Source organism: Pygoscelis adeliae, unplaced genomic scaffold, assembly GCF_000699105.1.
Source record: "Pygoscelis adeliae isolate BGI_AS28 unplaced genomic scaffold, ASM69910v1 Scaffold32, whole genome shotgun sequence".
Classification (NCBI taxonomy): domain Eukaryota; kingdom Metazoa; phylum Chordata; class Aves; order Sphenisciformes; family Spheniscidae; genus Pygoscelis; species Pygoscelis adeliae.
In genome coordinates this window covers 3,390,076-3,414,612 of record NW_008824368.1, presented here as the reverse complement: position 1 = coordinate 3,414,612, position 24,537 = coordinate 3,390,076, and the positions used below count along the sequence as shown (strand labels likewise).

Here is a 24,537-nt window from a genome sequence, read left to right as displayed (position 1 = left end):
ATAATCCAGGAAATTATTCACTAAAAACTACTTAGAAATCCTAAAACCACATCAGGAGCAGGAAGCCTGACATGGGATTGTTAGGGTAGCTCAATGATCAAAGTGTGAAAGATGCAGGGAAGAAAAAGCCACAGACAGAAAAAACAAATGTATTCATACTTTTTGGATCTGTCTACTGAAGAAGAGCCTGGATAGCCCTTCTTGCAGAGGATTTATCAGTGGACATGTCTCAACTGTAACAAAAAATGTCTTGAAATAAACAGACAATTAACATTAATGAGTCCCCATTACTTGATGGTCTTTATCCAAAGTGCACCAAAGGAGCTCCAGGTAGAAACCACTGACGTTCTCACTGTAATGTATAACTTTGCACTTACAGCTGTCTTAGTACCAAAGGAATGGAAGATAGTTAATGTGAAAAATGGAGCCACTAATTTGGAAACCTGGCATGTATACTAGGCAAATTACTCGTAGTGCTATTAAAGAACCATTGAGAATTAGTGGACAGATACATAAACCAGACATAGTGAGGAAGAACTTTTTTGTAGTGAGAAAGAACTTTTTTATAGCGAGGAAGAAATTTTACAATGGGAAATTGTGTCACACAAATATATTGGAGTCCTCTGAATGAAAAGTCATGCGAATAAAGGAGATCTGGATTGATCGTACCTGACAATGTTCAAAAGATATTAAAGAATCTAAATCCAAAGGGACCTTTAAAGCAATTGAGCAGCTATTGGATAGAAGGGAAGATCCTTGTGTGAATAATCAGGAGAGAGAGGGTAGAAGCAAATGATTGATTTTTGGAGTGAAAAGAGGTTGCTACCAGTGTGTTTTGGAGGTCTTTGCTGGGACTTTATTGTTCCACATAATTAAATAATCTAGAAAAGAAGGTAAAAAGTGAAGAGAGAAAATTTGAAGATGATATGCAGAATACTTTGCTATTGTGCAGAATAACAAAGATGAGGGTTGACTTTGAAAAACTGCAAAAGCACCATTTGAGTATGAATAACAGAGCAATTAAATGACACATGAAATCTAGTAGAGACAGATGCAAAATGACGCACATCAGAAGCCTCCTTGTCCAGCAGTTTTACCTTTATAAATAAGATGGGGGGACTCTGAGCTGACTGCTATCTCTCAAAAATGAGAGCTCATTCTATGAAGACCTCAGCTTAATGTTCAGGAACAAACAAAAAAAACCATTTTACTATACCATTGTGTAAATCTATAATGCACCAGTGTTCTTAGCATTCTGTGCAGCATTGAGCTCCCCTGCTTAGTGGATATTAAATCGGATAAGGTTTAGGTTTAAAAATGACCAAGGTGTGCAAGCCAGCTTCCGTACACGTAATGAGTGTGTAGGCTGGGACTCTTCAGCCTGGCAGAGAGATGACATGGGGATGTGGCAAAGGTCTACAAAACCATGCGTGGCCTGGAAAGGGTGAATACGGATCGACTGTACTCACATCGAGTTTGGAAATAAAAGGAAACCTTTCACCTGTGGTAATGCCAGAAAGCTGTATGTCGTCTTCCAAATGCACCACTTTTTTCTGTACAGGAGGGGCCATCAAAGGAAGTCAGTGGGAGCCAGATTCAAAATAAACAAAATAAACTCTCTCTGCTAAAAATAGTTGTAATGTGGGAGTATACTAAGGGAAAGTACCATGTAAGTTTGTTCCTACACTTCTCTGTCAGCCCCTGTTGGAGATAGGATGCTGCTCTAGGTATATCCTCATTCTGAATCATCCCACCTTTTCTTCATATGTAGGAAGAAACAATTTTTTCCTGCCCTTTTTCAGTACAAGAAGTAAGGAGTATCAAAGAAACGTAGTGGACAGCAGGTTCAAAAAAGATGAAAGGATATGATTTTCATGCAGGTAGTTCTAATGTACATATGTCTAATGTACATGAGCTAATTCTGCAGCAAATATTTTCCATGATACGTACTTCTGCAAAGGAACTCTTCTGTGCAAGATGTTGTGATTGCCAAAGTTGACATGGGCAAATTTATTGAAGAAAAACCCATCAAGGGTTATTAAATCTCCAGGCAGTTCTCCTGCAGCAAATCCTTAAGCAGGAATTGTTGACAGCTGAAAGACTATTCTGGGGAAGCATCACTACATACTTGACTTTTTATTGAACTGCTCCACAGGCGTCCTTGATTGGTCCCTGTCACAGGCAGGGTGCCAGGCAAAGTGAGCGTTTTGACTGATTTTGCGTGGCCTTTCTTGACATCTGGTTTTCTCTTGCAATGATGTGAAGAATGTGTGTATACATCTGTAGGTTTGATCTTTCACAACCTGGCCTTCAGGATAAAGCTTTTTAAAAATTTCTTTAAAACAGCCAACTGACAGCAGTATATTGGATATATCAGCTCTTACATTTTCATCTCTGACACCAGAAAGAGCTTTTACCCAGGCACACACAAGTGGCTGAGATGCAAGTCTAATTCTTATTGTATAGCTTATCATTCTGCATAGTATAAATAAGGCTACCATTGTGCACTACCAAGGTGGTCACTACTTTCTAGCTATGGTCTCACATGTTGCTGGTGAACACAAGCATGACCTGACGGTCACCTAACAGTGTGTTGATACATATTGGCCAGCTCTTCATCACTAGCTCCTTTTTTTTTTCTTCCATTGAATAGTTGCATAAAGGGAAGCAAAATATTTACATTTCTATGGCTATGGCCTGCAAACATTGTGTGTTGTATCTCAAGAAACAGTCAAATATAATTTGGATGATATCTTTATAGATGTGAATCCTAGCTGTGGCTAAGATTTCTTATGCTGAAGCAAAGGAAGCTTTCATTTTAAAATGTGGTGTTAGCTTTACTACAATTTGCCGTATCAAACAGAAAAGAGCCTCTATCACCCATTTGCAAACTCTTGACAGTAAAATTGTGCTTTCAGCTTTTGGCTAATTTTAGCACTTCAGTCTCGCAATTCCAGTTCTAATATGTTTCAGCAGTACAGGTGATGGATCTGTGCACTAGAGAGATGAAAAATGAAAAACAGAAAACATCCCTAAAGTGGGAGCGTGCAGTTCCCACAGCCAATTTGCTTACACAAGCAGATGTTTTCAGGATTGCCTGTCAAAGGGAAGCAGAATTTTCTAGGGATGTATCTGGAGGATATTGTACATAATACTGCTGACCCTGCAGAAGTATTAAAGCTTTGCAGAGATGCAAGCAGAGGATACTTAAACCTAGGAAGTTTGCTTGACAAAAAGGAACAACGCTGCTATACTGATATGTAGAAACTACTCTACCTATAGAGGTTATAATGACCATGCTTGATTATTAAAAAAGAAAGTAAGACATGATACTATTGTGAAATTGGAATGTTTGGGTTATTTGCTAGAAATGCCTTTGATTAGTGGTGAAATGAAAGGTTTAAATTATAACATAATGATGCTAATACAGTATTAAGTGCTGACACAAATTTGCTAGAAGTAATTTAGCTAGCTCATAGGAATTATACTTACTATCCTACTGAATGCACTTAAGAGATGCCTAGGAAATTAAAGTGTAGAATAGAGCAAATGAAGTGCAAAAGACATATTAAAGGTGTTGTTCTTTGGAGCTTTCCTCAAAGTGATGTTTTTTAGAGATTGCATCATGTAGTTCTATCAAGTCATGTTAAGATCCAAAAGGTAAATAGCTGCCTTGATTTTAAAGCATATTAACTTTATCTTGTTTCTTCTTTACATAAGCCTGTGACTTTCTGTAATAAGCATCACGAAATAACCTGGCAAAGTTTATGAGCATCTCCATCAGATGTGATGGGCTGCAGTCCCACTCCTGTCCTGCGGACAGATACTAGTGATTGTAGGAACTAAGAACAATTACATTTCTCAGCACTGAGAAATGCAAAAGATCAGTTTTCTGGTCAGAGGTATCCTCCAGCTGACTAGAGATCATTTACACTGGTAAGAGCCTTCCTCACCCCAGCGCAATGCTGCACTCACCACACATGTGGGTCAGGGGTTCCAGCAGAATTGGGAGGGGACGTCTGGGTTTGCTGGATCACTCCCCCCACCTGCTTGGCAAGTGATGTTCTCATTGTAAGGAAATTGGTCTAACACATGAGAGATTCCTGCAGCAGCAATTCTTGTCTGATGCATATGAGGGTCTCATTGTGGGAAAGCCTGAGATTTGTGTGAAAAAAGCTGTGAGATTTCGTCTGAATTGGAAATCTGCTGACAGCCTGCTGTGTGTTTTGCCTCCTGTCTATTAGCCAGGCGAGGCATTGTTAAAACCAGACTAGCATATGGAAAGCAAAAGCAGACAGCTCTGTGCTAGGAAAACACAGCCTTAACCTGGGAATTCAGGATCAGCCTTGTTGCTAGCAGAGTACAGCATGACGCCATGGAAAAGGGATGGTTACGGAAGATGTCACCAGTAGGGCAGACTACACAGAACCTTACCATGGGAAACAATTCACCTCCTTGGGAATATGTTTTTTATGGTGACGCAACACAGATTCAAAAACCTGATGGAGCCACGCGGGCAGACATTTTGGCCAGTGTCCCCACCTTGGAGTAGCTTCTCCTTTGCAGCCATGAAAGCGTGTTAGCTGAGCTTGTAAGATGCCTGGGTAGAGGGGAGGAGACTTCCCTCCATTCACCAAATTCACTAATGGTATAAACTGTACTAACACTTAGTCCCCTCATGGCCTGGGAATTTGACAAATTCCTTGACCTAAAATTAGCTATACCAAAGCTTCATTTGTCTGGTTCTGTGAAGAGTCAAGCAGAGCTAATTGTGGCATAGACAGTGAGTCCTACTGCAGCTAACTAGGGCTAGAAAAAGTACATTGTGTCATTCTTTTTAATGAGAAGTAAAATAAGAGCTGATGCAGGAGATCCTGGACAAGAGAAAGCTTTATTAGGTATAAAAACTTCTCTACTTTTCCCCCAGTCTATTATGTGAAAAATGAGTCATATTTTTGACAGTAGCGGATAAGAAAAGTTGTGGCTGAGGGACTGCGAGTACAAAGGGAGGCAGATGGATGAGTGTTGGAACATGCTGAACAAACAGCTTGCTTACTTCATTTTGTTTATTCTCTTCCAAAGCACTCAGTTGCTGGGTATTGGGAATGTTACATAAAACTAAAACCATTGTGCTAATTCTTCTCTGGTGGCATGCTCCGGATTTCAAGAGAATTACAGCTCTGGTCTTGTAGCAGCAACAACAACAAAGTGGAAGAAACATCTCTGCCAAACAAAACTGAATTAAACTGTGTATTTCCCTTTCTTTTCTTCTTGCAGAAAAATACCAGTTAGCCGTTGTCCAGCTTGTCCTCATTGCACTGAGGACTCTGAAAGCAAAACATGACGCAGTTTAATCAAGACGGAGTGAGCTATCTCCCTCTCCTAAAACGCCATGCAAGCTGTTGACTGACAGTCACCCGGTTGTGTAGCCAGCCCACGTCAGGCTGCTCAGACCTTTCCAGACTGGTCCCAAGCAGTAGTTGTGCTGGTGAACAAGGTAATCTGGTGACAACCAACCACAAAGATAGATGCTGAGGTGCCCCTGGGCTTGGTGCTCAGGCATGTGTGGGGTTACAGCACACCCTGGGCTTCCCTTGTCTTCTGCAAAGAATCCTGGTGTTCAGACTTAAATGCCTAAGGTAGACGGCAAAGTCTGCATTAATCAGCTCAGCATGGCAGCTTCCCAGTGCGTGGCAGGGTGGCATGTGTGGGTGATGGACTTCCCTTAGCACTGAACGATCCCCATCCTGTAACAGTGGAGGAACCCGCTGCTGCCCTTGTCACCACCACGTCCAGCCTCGCTCAGACAGTCTTGTATGCAGTATGTGGCAGTAAAGAGGATTTCACTAAGTCGTGTCACAAAAGCATGTAGTCTGTGACAAAGATGAACTTAAATTAGTTCTCATTTTTATCTGGGGGGACACTGGTTGCAAACTAATTGCAAAAGAAATATGTAATCCAAGCAATTTTCAAAGCTGGAAATTTCATTTATAAATGGACATTTTTCACAATTGTCCTGGTTTCGGCTGGGATAGAGTTAATTTCCTTCCTAGTAGCTGGTACAGTGCTGTGTTTTGGATTCAGTATGAGAATAATGCTGATAACACACTGATGTTTTATTTTTTCCTAGGAAATGCTTACACTAGTCAAGGACTTTTCAGCTTCCCATGCTCTACCGACTGAGAAGGCGGGAGGTGCACAAGAAGCTGGGAGGGGGCACAGCCAGGACAGCTGACCCAAACTGGCCAAAGGGATATTCCATACCATGTGATGTCATGCTCAGGACATAAACTGGGGGAAAGCTGGCCGGGGGGGCCGCTGCTCGGGGACTGGATGGGCATCGGTCGGCAGGTGGTGAGCAATTGCATCATGCATCACTTGCTTTGTATATTCTTCTTACTATTCTCACTTCTTCCTACTATTATTATTATTATTGTTAGGATTTTATTTTATTTCAATTATTAAACTGTTTTTATCTCAACCCATGAGTTTTCTCACTTTTACTCTTCTGATTCTCTCCCCCATCCCACCAGGGAGGGGGGGAGTGAGCGAGCGGCTGTGTGGTGCTCAGTTGCCGGCTGAGGTTAAATCACGACAACAGTGTATTTATGACCCATCATAGACACTTAGGTATTTTCCTAAAATTCTGAGTTAAAAAGCTAGGACAAAAGGTCATGTTATTACCTTCTTCAAAATCACATATATAGACTATTTTTATATGGTATTTTAAAACACAGTTTAAAAAGTATCAAACAGCACACAATACCCTAAACCATTTCCCAAAGCCAATAGAATAGAACATATGGCCACTGAGATCTAACTCCACCTGAGTTTTATCTGAAGAAAGATTGTTAAAATCCAGACCAAGGGCTAAAACTTAAACTTATTTTTTATGTCAGCTGCGTCCAGTGCCTGGAGGAAGACCGTCCCACATGCTCCAGGGAGAGGGACTTCCAGCACAAGAAAGCCATCAGCCTCCAATGAAAAGAGCGGAGGACTTGTGTCCCACACTTATTCCCATGGCTCCCTAAATTCTGGCCAACACAGTTTAGCCTTGATGCTCGAGTTCAACCTTTTTGTCGAGCATGTGTATGTACATATGCATTTATATTACAAATACGTAAGCACACAAATGGGTTCTCTGTAAGTGCTTGCATCTGAATGAACTTCTGTGAGTGCATGCATATAAATGCATACATGCACCTGCACATATACCTGTTGTATATGTACATACACAAACACTCCCACATACAGAGAGCGCGTGAAATAGCACTGGAAATGCATTGGATGAGAAAGAAAAGGGACTACGATAAAAAAAGAGGCGTGAAGATGCTGGGGTTGGGGAATGGAGCTGCAGCAAGGCACGGTCCTGTCTGTGGTAATGTTTTTGCTAAGTACTAGCAATGATTACATTGATATGAAAGTAGATTTGGTGGTAGTTGGAGTTTATGTGGAAGGGCTTGCAGGTTGTATCTCACAGTGGTGTTTAGCCATTGGATATGAGATGCAGAGCACCTAAATCTGTTCATTCTGATCTTCGAACGTTGTTGTTGGTTTTTATCCAGCTGCTGGGTCATGATATTGTAAAAGAGTCAGCAAAAAGAGAAGAAAGAAGCTTGTTTTACTTCAAGTTTCTATATTTGTATGAAGGAAGAGTTCAACAGAGTAACACAGGATTTACAGAACATTTAATATGTGATAACCACAGACCAAAACACAGCGCTGTGTGCATACGAAACTGTAGAATTGCGTACTTTTGCCAACATATATAAATGACAAGTCTTTAGGAGACCATATCTTAAGATAGAACTAACTATATTCACTGCCAAATCCTTCATATTCTGCATTTTTGTTATCCCCTCAGTTTACGATCCTGTAATGTCTAACACACAAACTAGAAATAAGAAAGGTTAAAATTGCAGACTGTGCAATTATTCAAAATGCATAATGCAAGCAGAAAGTCACTTCAGCATCATCGTGGTTACTGCTAGGTAGAGAAATGGCTGCAGAAGTAGAGAGAGAAAGGCTTAGAAAGGTAGGCTACACAGAGAAGGAGAATATACCTGGCACGCTGACAACCTTGCACATGTTAGATCTGAAATGTTTTTAGCTAGTTGAAAAGAATAAAAAGGAGTTCTTTTTTTCCAGTCACAGTTTCTGAGGCTGTCTTATTTAGGTTTTAATCCAAAAAGGCACTATTCTGTCCAATGACTTCAATGGGCTTTAGATGAAGGCCTTAGAAATGTGTTTGGTGTTTTGTCCTGCTCCGGTTCAGTCTTTTCAGAGTTGAGGATTGGATCGATTATTCTTTGGGAAGAGCATTAATGATCCCAGCTGCCATTGGCTCCACGGCTTTTGGAGACAATCAATTCTTCCCGAGGCCCACAGCCAACTTTGGAGGGGCTGGCAAAAAAAACATTTCCAGTTTTAATACTTCATACTTAAAAAAGAACATTTTATTTTACATAGAGACAACATTAGGTGCCTTTTTTCATTCCAGCTATATATTAACATCCCTCTGCCCTCGTCAGTATATTAATGAGGAAGAGCAAACAGTTAAGGACCACAAGCTATCAAAAAAGATGTCATTACTAATGTTGCAAAAGAAACAGCTTGAAAACCTTCTGTGCTTTTCCTTTCTGAATAATTCCTCTTAAAATTGCCCCTGCTTCTTCCCCCTTCTTCATGCAGCTGTCACTTTCATCTTCCCATCTATCCAGCCTTATGGCTGACAGCAGATGAGCTACTAACATGGGATGCTGGTTTTTTTCTGGCCTGCACAGAAAAGGAATGTAGGCTTTGTAATTTCAGTCTCTTGAAATAGATATGTGTTAGTAGGCTAAACTGCCGTGTTGAAGACATGCGGCGCTAAAATCTTCAATAGAGGTAATCCCTCTGTTTCACAGATCCATTTTTACCAAAAATCTCTTGGCGTGAAAGAAGTGAAACTCTGCCACTGGAAGTTCACGCCTGCAGACAGCAAAACATTGACTGAGTGATGGGAAAAATATGCAGACTCCTTCTTCTGGGTTGCCTGGGACACTTGGTGTCTCACCCCAGCTCCCCTGGTGCTGGGGATTGTCACCTCTCCCATGCACCGCCCCTGTGGCAGTGGGGCTGCCAAGCTGCATGAGCTGGCGTGCAAATGCCTCCCTCCATGCCCCATGAGAGTGCTGGCTGATGATGAACAGGTCTGTTGGGCTGTGCACATGCATCAAGACCTGGGCGGGTTTCAGGCAGCTCTCAGCCCCCTCTGCTGCGGTGCGAAGTGGAGAGACTGCAGCAACTGAGGGATGCACCAGACAATGGACCGTCCTCAGACAGCAGCTCACCTGACTTCAGGGTGACGCAGTACTGCTGTGGGGGGAGGCCTGGCCCTATGGAGCACGTGATAGCATGATGTGTGTTTGGGTTGTCCAAGATGCCCTATACAGTGAGTGTGGGAGACAGGCTCCTTGACTGGCACTCCCATCAGGTAGTGCTCAGCCCATAAGGACACTTGAACTAGCCTATAGGAAAAGCTGAACAGGGGAATGAGAGTCCAAATTTTTGCTTCTACCTGGTCTGGAGTGCTTATTTCAGGTCTGAAGTTAGGCTTCTTCACACAATGAGGATTCGGAGCCTGCAGCGGTGGCTTTGCTCACTGCCGTGGGCTGGAGGGAGCGGAGCCCTCCTTCATGGGCAGTGCCCCTGCGCAGGGCTGGAGGGGAGGTGAGTTTGTGAGGAAGGGGAAGGAAAAGGATGAGTCACCCCCTCCTGCTTTTCTGTCTTGAAACTGGGCTGTCATGGAGCCAGAAATGCAGAAGGGAACAGAAATGGAGGCAGGACAGAGAGTAGCTACAGCCTAGAGGGGTGGTTTGCACTCTGCAGCGTCCTGGACTGTCTATGCATGTTATGGGACTCAAAATTCAGAAATAATCTAGGCTGTTAAATGTTGAATGTGTGATATGTGCACAGCATCTTGTAATGAAAGTCTTAGATTCTTCATGATATTCTGAGATGTCCTCTCCAGAATTACTGAAGTTTTTATTAGTAAGAAATGTAATAAGCTCCCCTCTGAAGCTGAGTCATCCAGTGACTGTTTCTAAAAAATCCCAAGCAGTCACTCCGGATCTAGCTTGTCAGGTGCAGGGTGAGTTGGCAGCCAACCCCATTTATTCAAAGCCAGGCTAAAAGCAAACTACAGAATTACTTTACAAAAGGGAGGAAACGGTACTCTCCAGAAAGCAGGGCATTTAAGAAGGTGAATGTAGGTAATTATCCAGGCAATGAAGATAATTGTGTCATATGGTGAAAGAGATGTTCTCAAAACACATTCAGGAAAATAAAATGTGATCGATGTCTAACTTTTCCACGTGTTTCAGTCTCTGACCTTGCGTATCTGAGAACAGCCTGCCTATCAGTCCCAGGGTGATTATCGCAGCATGCCATGTGATGGAGATGTCATCAGACTGCTACTGCAATGCCTAAATTAGTCTTTGCCAGTTGCAGATAAGATGCAGTCCCAGTTAATGGGACATCTCCCGAGTGAATGTCGAGGCCATAGCTGTCCTCTGGCCACGGTCTCCCTGGCTGACGTGGTTGCACCCCGCGCTGCTCCCCGCTGCACGTCACGGCTTCCTCCCGAAGGCCTCATCTGCCCACCAAGCTGCTCATGGGGTCATTTCTACTCTGCTTCAGTCTGCATGGGCTGGGTGAGCAAAGACCTCCTGTTTCAGGTGTCTACGATGCCTCAATGACTGAACAGGGTTAAGGACATGCACATGAGCCGCTCTGCAGGCAGACCTTGGCAGATAGGGAAACAGCTGGGACAGTAACCAAAGCAGCCAGCACAACCACAGCTGGAAGAGGACACCTATCCATGGGCTTTGGTGCCACAAGACCTGGCAATGTTTAAGTTCGGCACCAGTGGAGGGGACTCAGGAGGGTCCTAATTCACCAACACGCCGCACCTTGAAAATTCACTGGATGTGGGTCTCTACCAGGGAGCTTTTTAAGCTTACTTTGCACTGTCAATGGAAATGTAGGCAAACATTCAAAAACACCAGTCATGGATTTTTGTGCTTACCCCGGAGACCGAAGATGTTAGACTAGTTCCTAGCTAAGCTGGTTTTCTAAGTCCTTTTTTAGCCCCATGCTAAAAAAAACACCCACGGAGCTGCTTGCAAACTGTACGTACCTCCTCCCTGGGGGTAGGGATTTGTGAGCCCTGGTGACATGAGTCTTCACAGCCGCTGCACGTTGCCACCATGACCCCCCATGGGGAGCACACCCAGAGGACTATTTCACCCATTCTCAAGTCCACATGTACAACCAGAGTGAAGAGCCCTTGTGATAAATGAGAATCAGGCACAAGTGGCCAATGGAGGAGAGATTACAAATGCTATTATCCAAAGCTCTTTGGGGCATAGACAGCTATAAATGTGGGTGGCGAGAAGGTTTTTTGGGAGACTCCCCATCCACTGAGATGTGGTAAGCAGCCGTGTGTGGACTCCTAACCTGCTGCCAATATGAAATACAACACAGCAGCCAGAAAGCACTTGTATGCTTCTGGTCTGCCTGCAGGTGCTGACAGCACAGAAGAGGAATAACCAAGCTGTTATACCTATAGTATGTATGGATACCTATTTCACAACTGCAGTGGACTAGGAGCACCCATCTGTGCAATCAGTGTTGCTCCACTGAGAAGTGGTAAAATGTTATGGGGGAGTAAGGCATTCACTGCAGCCACTTGTTTGTGGCCTAACAGAGCTATGTATTCCGTTCCTATCAAAATTCAACGAAAGTTAGTCCCTCAGCTCTGTAAGCTCAGCCTCGAACTATGAGCTAATGAGATTATGCATCGATTCCTAGCAGCCTGCTTATAATTTTGTTCTTCCTGTGATTTCTGAATGAAGACTGGGAAGTAGCCCCAGCACGTGTGCTCTCCATAATTCCAAGGACTACATCTCTAATGATCCATGTGAAGCTTATACAGGGATGTCCTCTAATATTTTGAGCAACCCTGATTATTGAAAGCACATATATAGAAGTGTGGGCCCAAAGACAGAAATCCAGAAAGCTTCCCAACATGCCACGTAGCTGCGGAGCCTCTTTCATTGGGTGAAAATTATGAAAGATTGCCATGTGATTGCTAGCACCACTTCTTGAGCTGAGAACATTTCTCTTTTAAGAAGATGTAAGATCTTTTAACCAGGATTTACTTCCCTTTCCTACTACTCATTGCTTTTCTGTGGCTTCTGCATAAATACCACTTGGGTTTTTCTTCAAGTTTTTGTGTTTTTCCTTTCCACTAACAAAACTGAAAGTTGTGAGCAACAGCAAGCAGAAGAAGGAAATACCGAGCACACCAGAAGGCACACAAACCGAGGTAGGACAAGATTTGTCTGCTTTTTCTGATGTAGATAAAAATGATTGCTATAATTTAAATACAACCTACCTCTATTTCTTATTACTCACAGTAAGCTTTTTATTTGTCAGAAGCTGTGGTCATTGACTAAAATTCTCTATGACAAAGCTGGTCTTGAGAATCTGTTTTGGCAGAAAAAAGGGTGAATTTATGTAACTAGGAATGTTTGCCAGATGCAAGATAATAATCAAGTTGTGGATCTGATTAAGTGAGTCTCATTTTTTAACTAGATGAAAAATATATATTTGGTTTATGGCAAACTGTTAAAATAAAAGTTGTTAAAAGTCAGACTCTTGATTTTTTTAAAATTATTATTGTGCATGTAGAAAGGTTAATGCAATGCCAAGTTTTGATGAATTCAGTGTTAATTCTAAATGTTACATTCTATTACATTTACTCTTGGTAACGCTGCTCCTGAAACACAAAGTGAATGCTAGAAAGAAAGCCAATGGGAACTTTAAAAGAACACGAAAACTTCTGTTTTTCTCAGAAGTGCAGTGGCAAATGCAAGTGATCTCCTATATAGCAGTGGTATCATAACTGCCTTCCTATTTGGGTAATGAACATGAGGCTGTGGTGTCTGGGATCCTCTTCAGACAAAGTGTTATTGCACAGACCATCTCTTTTTCCTGGCATAAGAGGATCTATATATTTATCACCTAACATAGCAAAGAACTGTATTTTGAATGAACAGCCCGATTTCCCTATTTAACTTTGCATATGCAGAACACCTTATTAAAAGTAGGTTCTTTGGTAGTTCCTCATGTTATAGTGAATGGAGTGTTTCAGAGCAGCAGATCCGAGATCAGCAGTTTGGAAACGGAGAGTTTAATGTTTACACCTTTAGTGCCAGTAGAGGTTTCATATTTACACCTTTAGCAGCAGCACCCCTCCACCACACCTCTCTAAAAGGAGCATGTCCTTCTGTCCAGGCATGGCATAGAAATCGACCCCACTGTCTGCTAAGATGCTGGATGACTTGATTGACCACTCTTCGTTTAGCCCTCCACTAGAACTGGGGATAGCCCGCGGCTGCTGACTACTTCCGCTTTCCCAGCAACAGCTTTTTGACATACAGGGTGGAATCTCTGTAGTAATATCACTACCGGCATCGGTCTCACTTCACCAGCAGAAATGAGGGGTAACACAGTGAAGTCAACTGTGGTTGTTACACTGCCGGGAACTAGGGGCAAATTGTGACTGTAAGAAATGTGCTGGCAGCTCAGACCGATGTCCTTCTGGCCCAATATTCAGTCTCTGGTGGTGGCAATAAGTGAGGCTGGTAAGAGACAACATGGGAGCCTGATCACCTTCCAGAGTGCTTTCCTTTTGCATTTCCCAGCATCTGGACTGCTGTCCAGGGCTGCTGGAGAGTACATCCCTGCCCAGTCTTTTATTTCCCATTTATTGTTCTTGCATTTGTCTGATCCTGTTTTGACCCTGCTGAGCTGCCTGCCCTCACTGCCTGCTGTGGCAGCAGGCTCCTGGTGCTGCCCACTCCTCGCTGTACAGAGGAGCACCCTCTTTTATCTGTTTGAAAGCAGACTCTCAACAACTATGCTGAGCACCCCAAGTCCCAGTACTGCAGAACCCTATGAATAACAGTACACATTCATACCATCCAACACCTTCGTGACTCTAAACATTGACCACATCCTTCTTCAGCATCCTCCTGTCTGTACTGAAGAGTCTCAGGCTTTTTAGTTCTTGCTCTCTCCTTGATCATTTCACTTGCCCCCCTCTGCACCTTCTCTAACTCCATAATCTGTTTTTTGGGTGTAGAGACCAGAACTGCTCACTATGGATATGCATGGAGGTTTTATAAAAGTGATACCCTACTTTGTTCTCCATAGCGTTCTTGATGATGCCCTTCATTTTGCTGACATTTTTTGGTTGCTTCTGCTGCTGCAGTCAGTACAGAAATTACTTCAGTAAATGGTCAGTGATGCCAATGCCAAATGCCCTTTCCTGAATGTAACAGCCAGTTTCAAGTTCATATCATGTAGGCATGGTTTAGGTTATTTTTCCCAGCACGCATCACCTTACATTAAAATACACCAATGCTCATCTGCCACCCTTTCAGCATGGCATCTGCCAGCCTGGATAACTGTCTTCTCCAGGTTATTGATAAAGATATTGAATAAATCTGGTCTGAGTACCAAACCCCAGAGGACCCCATTGATGATTCGTTAAGCCCCACACTTTGCTTCTTAAACTTCAGCCTGCTTTCAGTCCATAAAAGAACATGCCTTCCAGCTCTCTGGCAACTTAGTTCCTTAAGAAACCTTTGGTGCAGAGCTTTGTCAAAGGCTTTGACAAATGCAACTCTATAAATGCATACGTATCCATATATACATATAAAATGACCGCTGGGCCCCCTTTATCCATCATCTTCACAGCCCTTCAGCCGGTGAGTGGGGCAGGATCTCCTTTTTCAGAAGACGTGCTGACTCTTTCTCAGCAGACTGGCGTTTCAATGAGCTCAGCACCTTTGTTCTTCATTACAGACCCCCCCCCCCTCAATGTACCAGAGGTGGAAATCGGTCTCAGTGGTCGGTAGCTCCCAGGACTGAGACGACTGACTTGTGGCCCTCGAGCTGCCCTCTCAAGCCCTTCTTGTAGATGAGAGCTGCACCGGTGACACGCCAGTCCCCTGGCACAGCGCCTGATTGTAATGGTGGGTTATGTGCCTTGGCCGGCAGTTGAGATCCTTCAGGATACTCCTGTGAATGCCATCTGGTCCTGATTACTTACTGGCCTCTCACTTATCTGGTCGGTTTAATACTTCCTGCGCACACCCCTCGAGAGGACCTTGCTCCTCTGACCTGTTTGCTGCATCAGGTGTGAAAATAGCCCAACATCTTTGGCGGGGAAGAGTGAATTCACTGAGTTTCTCTGCTACGGTCTTGTTGTCCCAAAGAGATCTTTTGCCATCAGGCAGCCCTGCCAATTCCCTAGCAGTATTTCATCTTTCAGTGGGTTTACAAAACTTACTATCAGCTTAAGCATCCCTTACCGGGTGCTTTTCACATTTTTTATTTTTAATGCTCTTAGTTTCCTCTCCATATTTGACCTGCCATTATACAGGCTTTCCTGTTCTCCCCATTTGGACAAGCCTTCTGCTTTCTAAATGGTGATCTTTTCCCTATAATAGTCCTGCTAACTTTTCTACTGATAGACATAGGGCTCAATATTTATTAAAATATCTATTTCTTTTGGAATGTAGGCTTCTAACACAGGTTTTGTTGAATTTTCTGTTTGTTTTTCTAAACAGTCCCCAAAATCATGTAGGCTTCTTCCTTCTGGGACTATTTCTCTGTCCCACAACACTGCCGAACCTAGCTCTACTGTGACTGCCAGTACAGGGCTCCCTCCACCAAAAACTGCTTGACCTAGGACCTGTGTAGCGCTAAAGATGAAATGTAGAATAGTATCTTGTATTGTGGATTTGTTTGCAGAACTAATTATTCTAGGGGTCAGGCATTTGTTGCATATAGACATTATATCTCGTTCTGCTGCAGCATCGCATCTTCATAAAGGCACCCAAAATCTCCTGCTATTGTTACCTGCCTTTCAGCTTCCTACTCTCACTTAGCATTTTCTGATGACTATCATCATCATGATGAGGAGTTTGGCAGTGCATTCCTAGTACTATATTTTTATTATTAGAGTATGGGATGTCTGCCTACAAGGACTCTGTAGTGCTCCTCTTTAGCCGTAATGTTTTTATGCTGTTGCAAGTTATATAGTCCTTCATGCACAGTGCCACTCCTCCACCTGTGCTTCCTACACTATCATTACCATAAAGCTGGTAGCATGGCAACACAGGTTCCCATGGATTATCCTCCCTCTTGCAGGTCTCTGAGGTTCTCCTTGCACCAGGGCTGCTGTTTCATGCCAAGCCTTCCAGCTCTGCCGTCTCATTTTGGGCTTTGAGCATCAGTGCAGAATTACATGTAAGATTTGCTTTTGCTCAGTCACTCAAGATAGCACATGCCAGCCAACTGGATTTATGGGCAGTTGGATTTGCCTTCCCTAGTTATTGCAGTCGGGCTTTATTTCTCTGTTAGCCTTGTCAAAGGTGCACTGGATGTCAGTTCACTGCCCTCGCAGGTCTCATCAGTCCAGCCCACTTGCTCTCTCATGCCCATCAGCTCCCGTGTTGCTTCTAATGAAATACTGCTCTGCAAACCTTTCATTCTGCAGTGCCAGCAGCCTGGCTCCACTCTGGGTACCGTGCAGACTCTCATTTCTGTATCGCTTGCCTTTATCCCAAAAGGTCCCTCAGTTCCTTACATCATACCTAAATTTCTCCTCTCGACTGTCTCATCCATGCACTGAAACACTGGGTCTGACCTGAGCTTCTCTCTTGCCTCGTAGCTGAGCCCTGAAGATCCCACCTTCATCCCTGGTGCCCACAATGACCACAGCCACCATCTGCACAGACATCTCATGAGGTCTGCTCCATGGGCAGACCTGCTCCTGCCCTGCTCCTGCTGAGTCAATCTTGCCTCAAGACAGCCAGCCTTGCCCTCTGTGTCCCCAGCCCCTTGCCCTGCACACATGCACAAAACCTGCCCCTCGCAGGCGGCCATACACGTTGCATGCTGGGCAGTTTATGGGGTAGCCCCCACTTTGCTGCTAGACTGCTACCTGCATCCTGAGATTAAAATCTTATAGTTTTGGGGGACTTTTATTAGTTTAGTATTTCCTTCAATTAAACAAATCCTCTTACTTTTGCTCTATCAGTTCCCCACCTGGATTGCACACCCATCCATTTGTTAAGGATGTTAGATTCACCTTAAGCAAGGAATGTCTTTCTGTTTTCTCCTTACCATAAACCACACTCAAGCCAGGCTAAGACAAAAGGCAAAACATTTATTCACAATAAATAGATGTAGCTTATAATATATGTAATTTATAATAAAAGGTAAATATTTATTTATAAAATCCATACTAATCAAACTGTAAATGTACAGAAAAGGCTTCACAAAGGTAAAGAAAAGAAACCCCTGCCCCCAACTCTACATCTAATCTACTTACACAGCAGTTATTTCAGAAAAGCCTCCTTTTTCCTTGCTCAGCTGATGTGCTCTCTCTCTCCTTCCAGGGTGGTTGTCAGAGCCTTTGACACATGTCAGCTGCTTCTACTTGATAGCTTCCATCAGGGAAACTCATATATAGAAAAAATCTCCTGCTAGGAAGTTTCCGTCAGAGAATTCTTGCAGTACCGCTTGAGAGAGACTCCCATTTCAGATTGTCCCTTCCTCTCCCTCTTTTTTCTCAGAGGGATGTTAGATCTTACTGCCAGTCTCCCTTCTGAAGTCTTTTAGGGGACCCTGTAGGTCCAATATCCCACCTGAAACCCACCCTGTTTTTTCCTGACCCAGGAGACAGTCTGGATGCTCTTGCTGAAAACAAGTTTATTGCCTGTCTTTAGATATGACATTCTTTCTGTTTATCTAGGAGCCATCTCCTCACCTTAGCTGGCTAGTGAACAGCTCTTGGCTTCAAGGAGGGATAAAATTCTCCCCTTCTCCTCTGTGGTTGCTTGAGGCAGTCCTGTGTGATACGTATCTTTCACTGCACCTTCCTTTCTACATTGATCTGTGTGTTACAACTAATAGGAGCATGGTGGTTAACAGCTTTCCTTTCTCTTAGACATCCCATACCAGCTTGAAAGTTTTGTTTGGATAATTTGGAGAGGAGTCTAAGTACTGGCTTTCTTGCCAGGTCCAAGGATGCTGGCATGCATTACGAGCACATTACACATGTGCATTTAGTTTCCTAAAGGTCTTTAGCTGGAAGGAGAAATGAGGAGCACAAAATAGCTTTCATGGTAGTTGTTAGCTAGATAACCTCATGTGAAGAGCCTGAGCAAAGTGCCTCAGCCTCTGTACTGGTAGTGCTCTCCCCAGGGTGCAGGGACCCAAAGGCTTTTCATCAACGGAATTTTCATTGCCCTAATCCTGTCCTTCAGCAGATAGCATTGGACCAGAAGCCATCACTTGTAGTGCTCAGCAGGTGTTTGAATTTGTCCACACTCCAAGTTCTTCATCCTCATTTGATTCCTCTAACTCACAGGTTTCACACACAATGGAATGTTTCAACAGCTGGCAGACCTCTTCATTGATATTTTCTTGTGTTTTGGGGTTTCTAAAGGCGAGGATGCTTGGGCCATTGCAAAACACAGTCAAAAGGGCTCTTTCCTTTGCAGTACCTCAGGCTGCGATGTTTCCCTGCAAAATGGGGAGATCAGGAGAAAAGCTGGTCCTTGATCCTATACAGAAAATGTGTATGTCAGACAGTCGCTTTGTACAAAAAACCAAAACCATTCAAAACTCCTGTGATTGCAAAAGATTTGTTCTTAGGAAGTGTACCTTGTCTTTCCCCTCCATGAGGAAAGAGGATCTCAAATGAGATCCCAAAATGAAGATTTCCTTTAGGAGCACACGTTTACTGAGTCTGGGGCTTTGCTGAGCCCCAATACCCAGTTTGCCCACATCCAGTCTTCAGCACTCCTAAGCTCAATAGATATTATTATCTTTATTTTCTGAAGGGATAATTTCAGGCACTGCAGCGATGGGAATGATGACAGTGTGAGCAAATGTCCCCCTTCCCCAAGCCGCCATGCTCCCATCCGCAACAGGAGGGTAAGTCCTGCTCCGTGGGAGCCCAGCCCAGGGGTTGCACTTCCCACGCTCCCCATCGCAGTGGGGCCAGATAAAAGGTGACTGCTGGGGCACATCTGGTTGCTATATTAAGGGATTCAAACGGACTCCGAGTCACCGCCCTGAAGATACTATGGGCTGCTCTGAACATAGCTCAGGCTCCCACACCATGGCTTGAATTCGCAAATTAGTTCCCGTTTACAGCACACTGGGAATACCGCACTGGGTAACTGGGAGTCCAGAGCACCCAAATCTAGAGCCTATGTTTCCCCCTAGGGAGACTCCGTCTGTGCAAATAAATTAATTTGAAATCATGAAGGCAGTGAGGTCCAGAATAAGAGATAAGATGCAGTCATGTACCATCGACCCATTATCACTCTCACTGAGGCAAATTAAAAGCTTCTTTTTTGTGCATCTAAAAAAGCCATGTAGTTCTAGTTTTTAGGCTAAAATTTTCCATGCCACATCTCTAGAATATGTTGGCAGATGCAGAGAGGGAATTGCTTGCTACTATTAAACAAGCAACAATACTGAAACCTTCCTTTCAAAATACTACTAGCTGCAGGTCAGCTGAGAGAAGAAATCAGGAGTTCAGCAAGGAAATAGACTCTAATGAGAAAAAAAATTATTTAGAGTGTTTTAGTGATGAGTGGTTTTGATTTGATTGAATTATAGCTTCATAGGAGGAAAAAATGTCACTTTCTGTGAACACAGCCCATTTTCTCACAGACCATTTTCATTAGGGCTGCAAACGTGGGCTGCCCTGGAAGCTGCAGTGCACGTAGATGACTGTCTGATGCAGAGCAGTTGAGCACAAAAAAGGTTGAAAAAGTCGTAAATGAATCAAAGGCCCCACAAAACAGACACAGAAAGTCATCAGAAACTTAAAGGAAAGAATAAATACAGTGTAAGGAGGAGGAAGTTGAAAAAGGAACTATGCATAACTAGCACAGTATTTATGCAGTGTTTAAGGTCAAAACATCCTTAATTTATAGGTTCTGAGGAACAGCAATATACCTGTGGTATTGCTTGGGAAAGTTCAGTGACATGCTGCCAACAGCAGACATGGTACCAGAAAAATTTCACTAGTTCCAGTCAGCAAATTCAGTTCTTTTGGGTTTTCATCCTAATCTGAAACACTGACTTACCAGTGGACAGTGATGCCTTTTCTGATCAGGTTTTGATGTTCCCATGGCAGGTAACTGGGGACTCAAAACCTTCCTGCTACAAAATGACTGACAGCAAGTTGGCTTGTTTTGCAAAGAGATCAGAGAATTGCCATTAAAACACATACATAGCACTCATCTTTAAAAGGCAGCACTTCCATAGGTTGAGACAACAACCAGTTGCTGTAATACTGAAACTGTTTAGAGATGACTTGGGTCTTTATGCCTTGAGATGTGTATTTACTGGGACATCACAAGTGATTACTCATTAACAAACCTTTATTTTCCACTGCTCTCTGCATCTTGCAGTTTCTGCCCTCAGAGAAATAGTCCTGAGTAGCTGAACTCCCTGCCTGGCTTGTAACCCAGCACTCATACCACTTTTTTTACTTTGGCAGAAAGACGGAGAGCCTGGCTCTAGACTATGAATATTTGCAAGATGGCACTAGACGACAACTTCACCGACAGCTCCTTCAACTGTACTATTGACGGCTTCAAGCAAGTCATTTATCCTACCATGTATCTCTTTATCTTCTTCCTGGGTGCTGTTGGAAATGGCCTCTCCATTTATGTTTTCTTCCAGCCTTCACAGAGGAAGACCTCAGTAAACATTTACATGCAGAACTTGGCTGTTTCGGATCTCATGTTTGTGAGCACTTTGCCCTTTCGGGCCACATATTTCCTGTTGGGATCACGTTGGATATTTGGTGATATCGTCTGCAGGATCATGACTTACACCTTGTACGCGAACATGTACTGCAGCATTTATTTCCTCACCGTGCTCAGCGTGGTTCGTTTCATAGCCATCGTCTACCCGTTCAAACACTGGAAAGTAACCAACATAAAATATGCCAGGATAACATGCGCAGCCATATGGGTCTTCGTGCTGGCAGCCTCCAGCCCTCTGTTAAGCAAGGGAATCGCTGGGTACAGCAGCCCAGAGAAGTGCTTGGACCTCCACCCCTCCAGCACGCGCAGGCTCCTCATGATGAACAGCTTTGTCCTCATCGTGGGCTTCATTCTGCCATTTTGCACAATTATTGTCTGCTACATCTTTGCAATCAAAGCGTTGCTCAAGTCCAAGACTCCACAGCGCAAGAAGGCGGTCTGTCACAAGAAGGCACTGTCAACCATCATCATCACTCTCATCCTCTTCCTCCTCTGTTTCCTGCCATATCACATACTGCGAACTGTCCACCTCATGCACAGCAGCTGCAACCAGACCAACCTGCCCGTGCACAAAGCACTGGTCGTCACTCTCTGCCTTGCTGCCATGAACAGCTGCCTTGATCCCATCCTCTATTACTTCGCTGCTGAAAATTTCAAAGCTAGAATCAGAAGTTTGTACCGCAGGTAGCTGATGCATAGTTGCAAAATGCTATATATATGGTCCCAATGGGACACCTAGACTGGGTCCATACTATTCAATGGCAGAGGCTGTGTGGTGCTAGCCAGCCTGCAGCCCTGCTGCTCGGTGCCAGGCACCTCTAAAGCAAAAGTGTCTTTGAGAGAGCTTGTTGGGGATGGCCAAAACTGAGGCAGGATGATCAGAGGTCAGGTGCCTGAGTGTGAACCCTGGTCCTCTTCTATTTAGCAGTGTAGATATACCTCTAGTGTTCATCCTCCCCAGGACAAAAGATTGAAAGGGATTTACCTTGCTGCTAGAGTCCATTTATTTCATTTCACAATACTCAGTGACTTGACTTGAAGGGAAACTGCTCACCTGACCACCTCAGTGTCTGTGTCTGAACCTCTGTGTGCTCCCTTTCCCTGTGTGTGCAGAGGCGCATGGTTCAGACACTGTGACACCCAACAGTTTCATAGTGCCCTGTCAGTTCCCTTTGCAAACGCCAGCCAAAGGTTTGCACATAACAGAAATGTAAAGCATCACTGATACTTTCTGCTGAGGCTGACTTACAAAGCAGGCAGAGAGCCAAACAGGACCCAGCACCAGCTCAGGCTGTTCAGAAGGCATTAACATTTCTAAATTTTCCACCCTGAAGAGGCCACCGAGGTATTTTGCTTAACATTTCACTGACTGTCAAGTGAGATAATGATTTCAAGCCAATGGCATGGGCATGGAGTCCTATGAGTAAGATGACTGCTGGCAGCGAGGGCAGGATGCGGACGCACAGAGCATGAGCCTGCACCCTGCAGCTCTTCACGTGTGCGCCAATTCCTTTGAGGCCATTGCAACACTTGTTTTTACACTCAGTGTTGCCAGTGCTTTTCTGAAAGCTGAGGTTAGGCAGCTCAGTCCCCATGCAGGGATCCAGAGACAAACTTGAAATTATTTTGGTCCAAATGGGGGGTAGCTAGGGAGTGGCTTCCTCCACACAAGTAAGCCAGTCTGACAGTGAACTGCTGCCAAAGGCATCCCTAAACCCTCACCTCCTGCCTGCTCCGAGGAGGAATCTGATCCCTTTTTTCATAGGATTAACTTCCAGTTGCTTTGAACTCCCTGACGTCAAATCTGCACCAATGCAACGGAGAAGTGCTAAGCCAGGAACAGGAGGAAAGACGGGCAGCAGTGGAGGAGGAGGAGGGCTGTTTTAGAAAGCAATGGGGAGCTACACCTATGTGTACTTTGGAAAGTCTCACCAAGTGGCTGCCTGCATTTTTAAGTCTGAATATTTTCTAAAATACATTTCCTAAAAATCAGGCCACTTGCAATTAAGTGAAAACAGGCTCCAAACTCAGTCTGATCACATTCAGATTTTGTTTTTATTTACCTCATTTTTTAATTAAAAAAGACAAGACGTTTTGTCGTATTTTCCAGGAAAACAGCCTGTCCTATAGGAAAACTAACAAAAATGCTGAAAGCATTCCTTTCCTGTGAAATCCACCCAAAGGAAGGTTTCTGTCAGTGAAGATACTTTCCCAATGCTCTGAACTCTTTTGGACAAAGCACTCTATAAACTGAACATTATTGCTCCCAAACAAAAATAACTGCAGCTAGCTATTTTCATCTCTGTCTGAAATATGCAGAAAACAAATCGTTGCTGGTCAGGTGGAAAAGTACTTGGCAAATCACTGGGAAAGTCACAGTTTTCTTGGCTATCTAAGGGTTATGTTCAATTGCAGAGTCAATCTATTTCAGTCACTTTATGCTGCCTTTGATGTAAGCACAGTTTTATCGTAAGTCTTCACTAAAGTTCATGCTCCAAATCCTTATTTCAATAACTCAGTGGCATACCTGAGAGCTGAGCTAATGATGCTATGTGAACTCCTGCAGTACTTGGTCCCATGCTATTGAAGGAAAAGGGAATATTACCACTGGTTTGCAACAGGAATGGGATCAAGATGGTAGCCTGTGCAGAGGGATAGCGGACAAATAATTGGAAGGAAGGGGGCAAACTCTTTTTCTGTATTTTTTCCCTGTCAGGAGTAGACCTGAGCAGGGACAAGTGACAATCTTGGAGCCTCTGACGACATACTGTACACCTTAAATACTACAAGGGAATGGAAAAAATTAGCCACAGTCTAATCTCACTAACGTGTTTTTGTCTGTATCCATCCAAATGCACCCTATTATCAGATAATTTTGCATCTAGAGGATATATGTATCTCACTTATGAGGTCACATTTTTTTTGTATTGACCGTGCTACAACTTTGTTAGCAATTGAATTAACTGTCAAACCTGTGTTTTAATAAACTAGATTTACTAGTTGCTGAAGATATGTTTTTTATTGATTGCACATCTAACAAGGAATCTCCTCAGAGCGCAGGGGGAGAAAGACCAAGAAACAGATATTGAGTTTCTGTAGGTGGGCCATCATTTCACAAAAGAGAAATGTGTTTGAAGGTATAAGAGCATCCTGCTGCCTTCTTCACCAGCAAAATAGTGGGGAACATCAGTCAAAACCTGGGGTGCAGATAAACTAATAAATTTTTTTTTTTATTATGATTTACTTGCAAAAAGATTCAAGACCATCCTTGTTAGGGGTCCTCACATGCAGCTTTAACAACACTTGCATAACATGCCACATTCCCATTTACTGCCATTTCTCCATTTGGTATCCTTGCATGTCTCCACTCATGGAGCTGAAGACCAGTGTTCTTCGCTGTGGAAGTATTGTAGTAAAAAAAAATGTAGTAAAAAAAAAAAGACATCATATTTATTCTGAAAAATAAAGATCCTGACAGTTAAATTACTGGCAATGCCTCTAGGTCCCTCAAGGGACCACCAATCCCTTAAAAAGTGTTTTGATATGTTTCCTCAGTTTTCCAGGAGACAAAATCTAAGAATAGCTACGCGTCTAGAAAGTTAAAGCAACAGTAAACTTTTGA

The 24,537-nt window shown here is 43.5% G+C and overlaps 1 protein-coding gene across 1 annotated transcript; it reads left to right on the top strand.

Moving 5' to 3' along the window:
* Positions 1 to 20,670: 20,670 nt before the first annotated feature.
* Positions 20,671 to 21,603, top strand: CYSLTR2 (cysteinyl leukotriene receptor 2). Its single transcript, XM_009319981.1, has one exon. It carries the CDS (start codon positions 20,671 to 20,673, stop codon positions 21,601 to 21,603), a length of 933 nt encoding a protein of 310 aa, XP_009318256.1.
* The last annotated feature ends 2,934 nt before the right edge of the window (positions 21,604 to 24,537 follow it).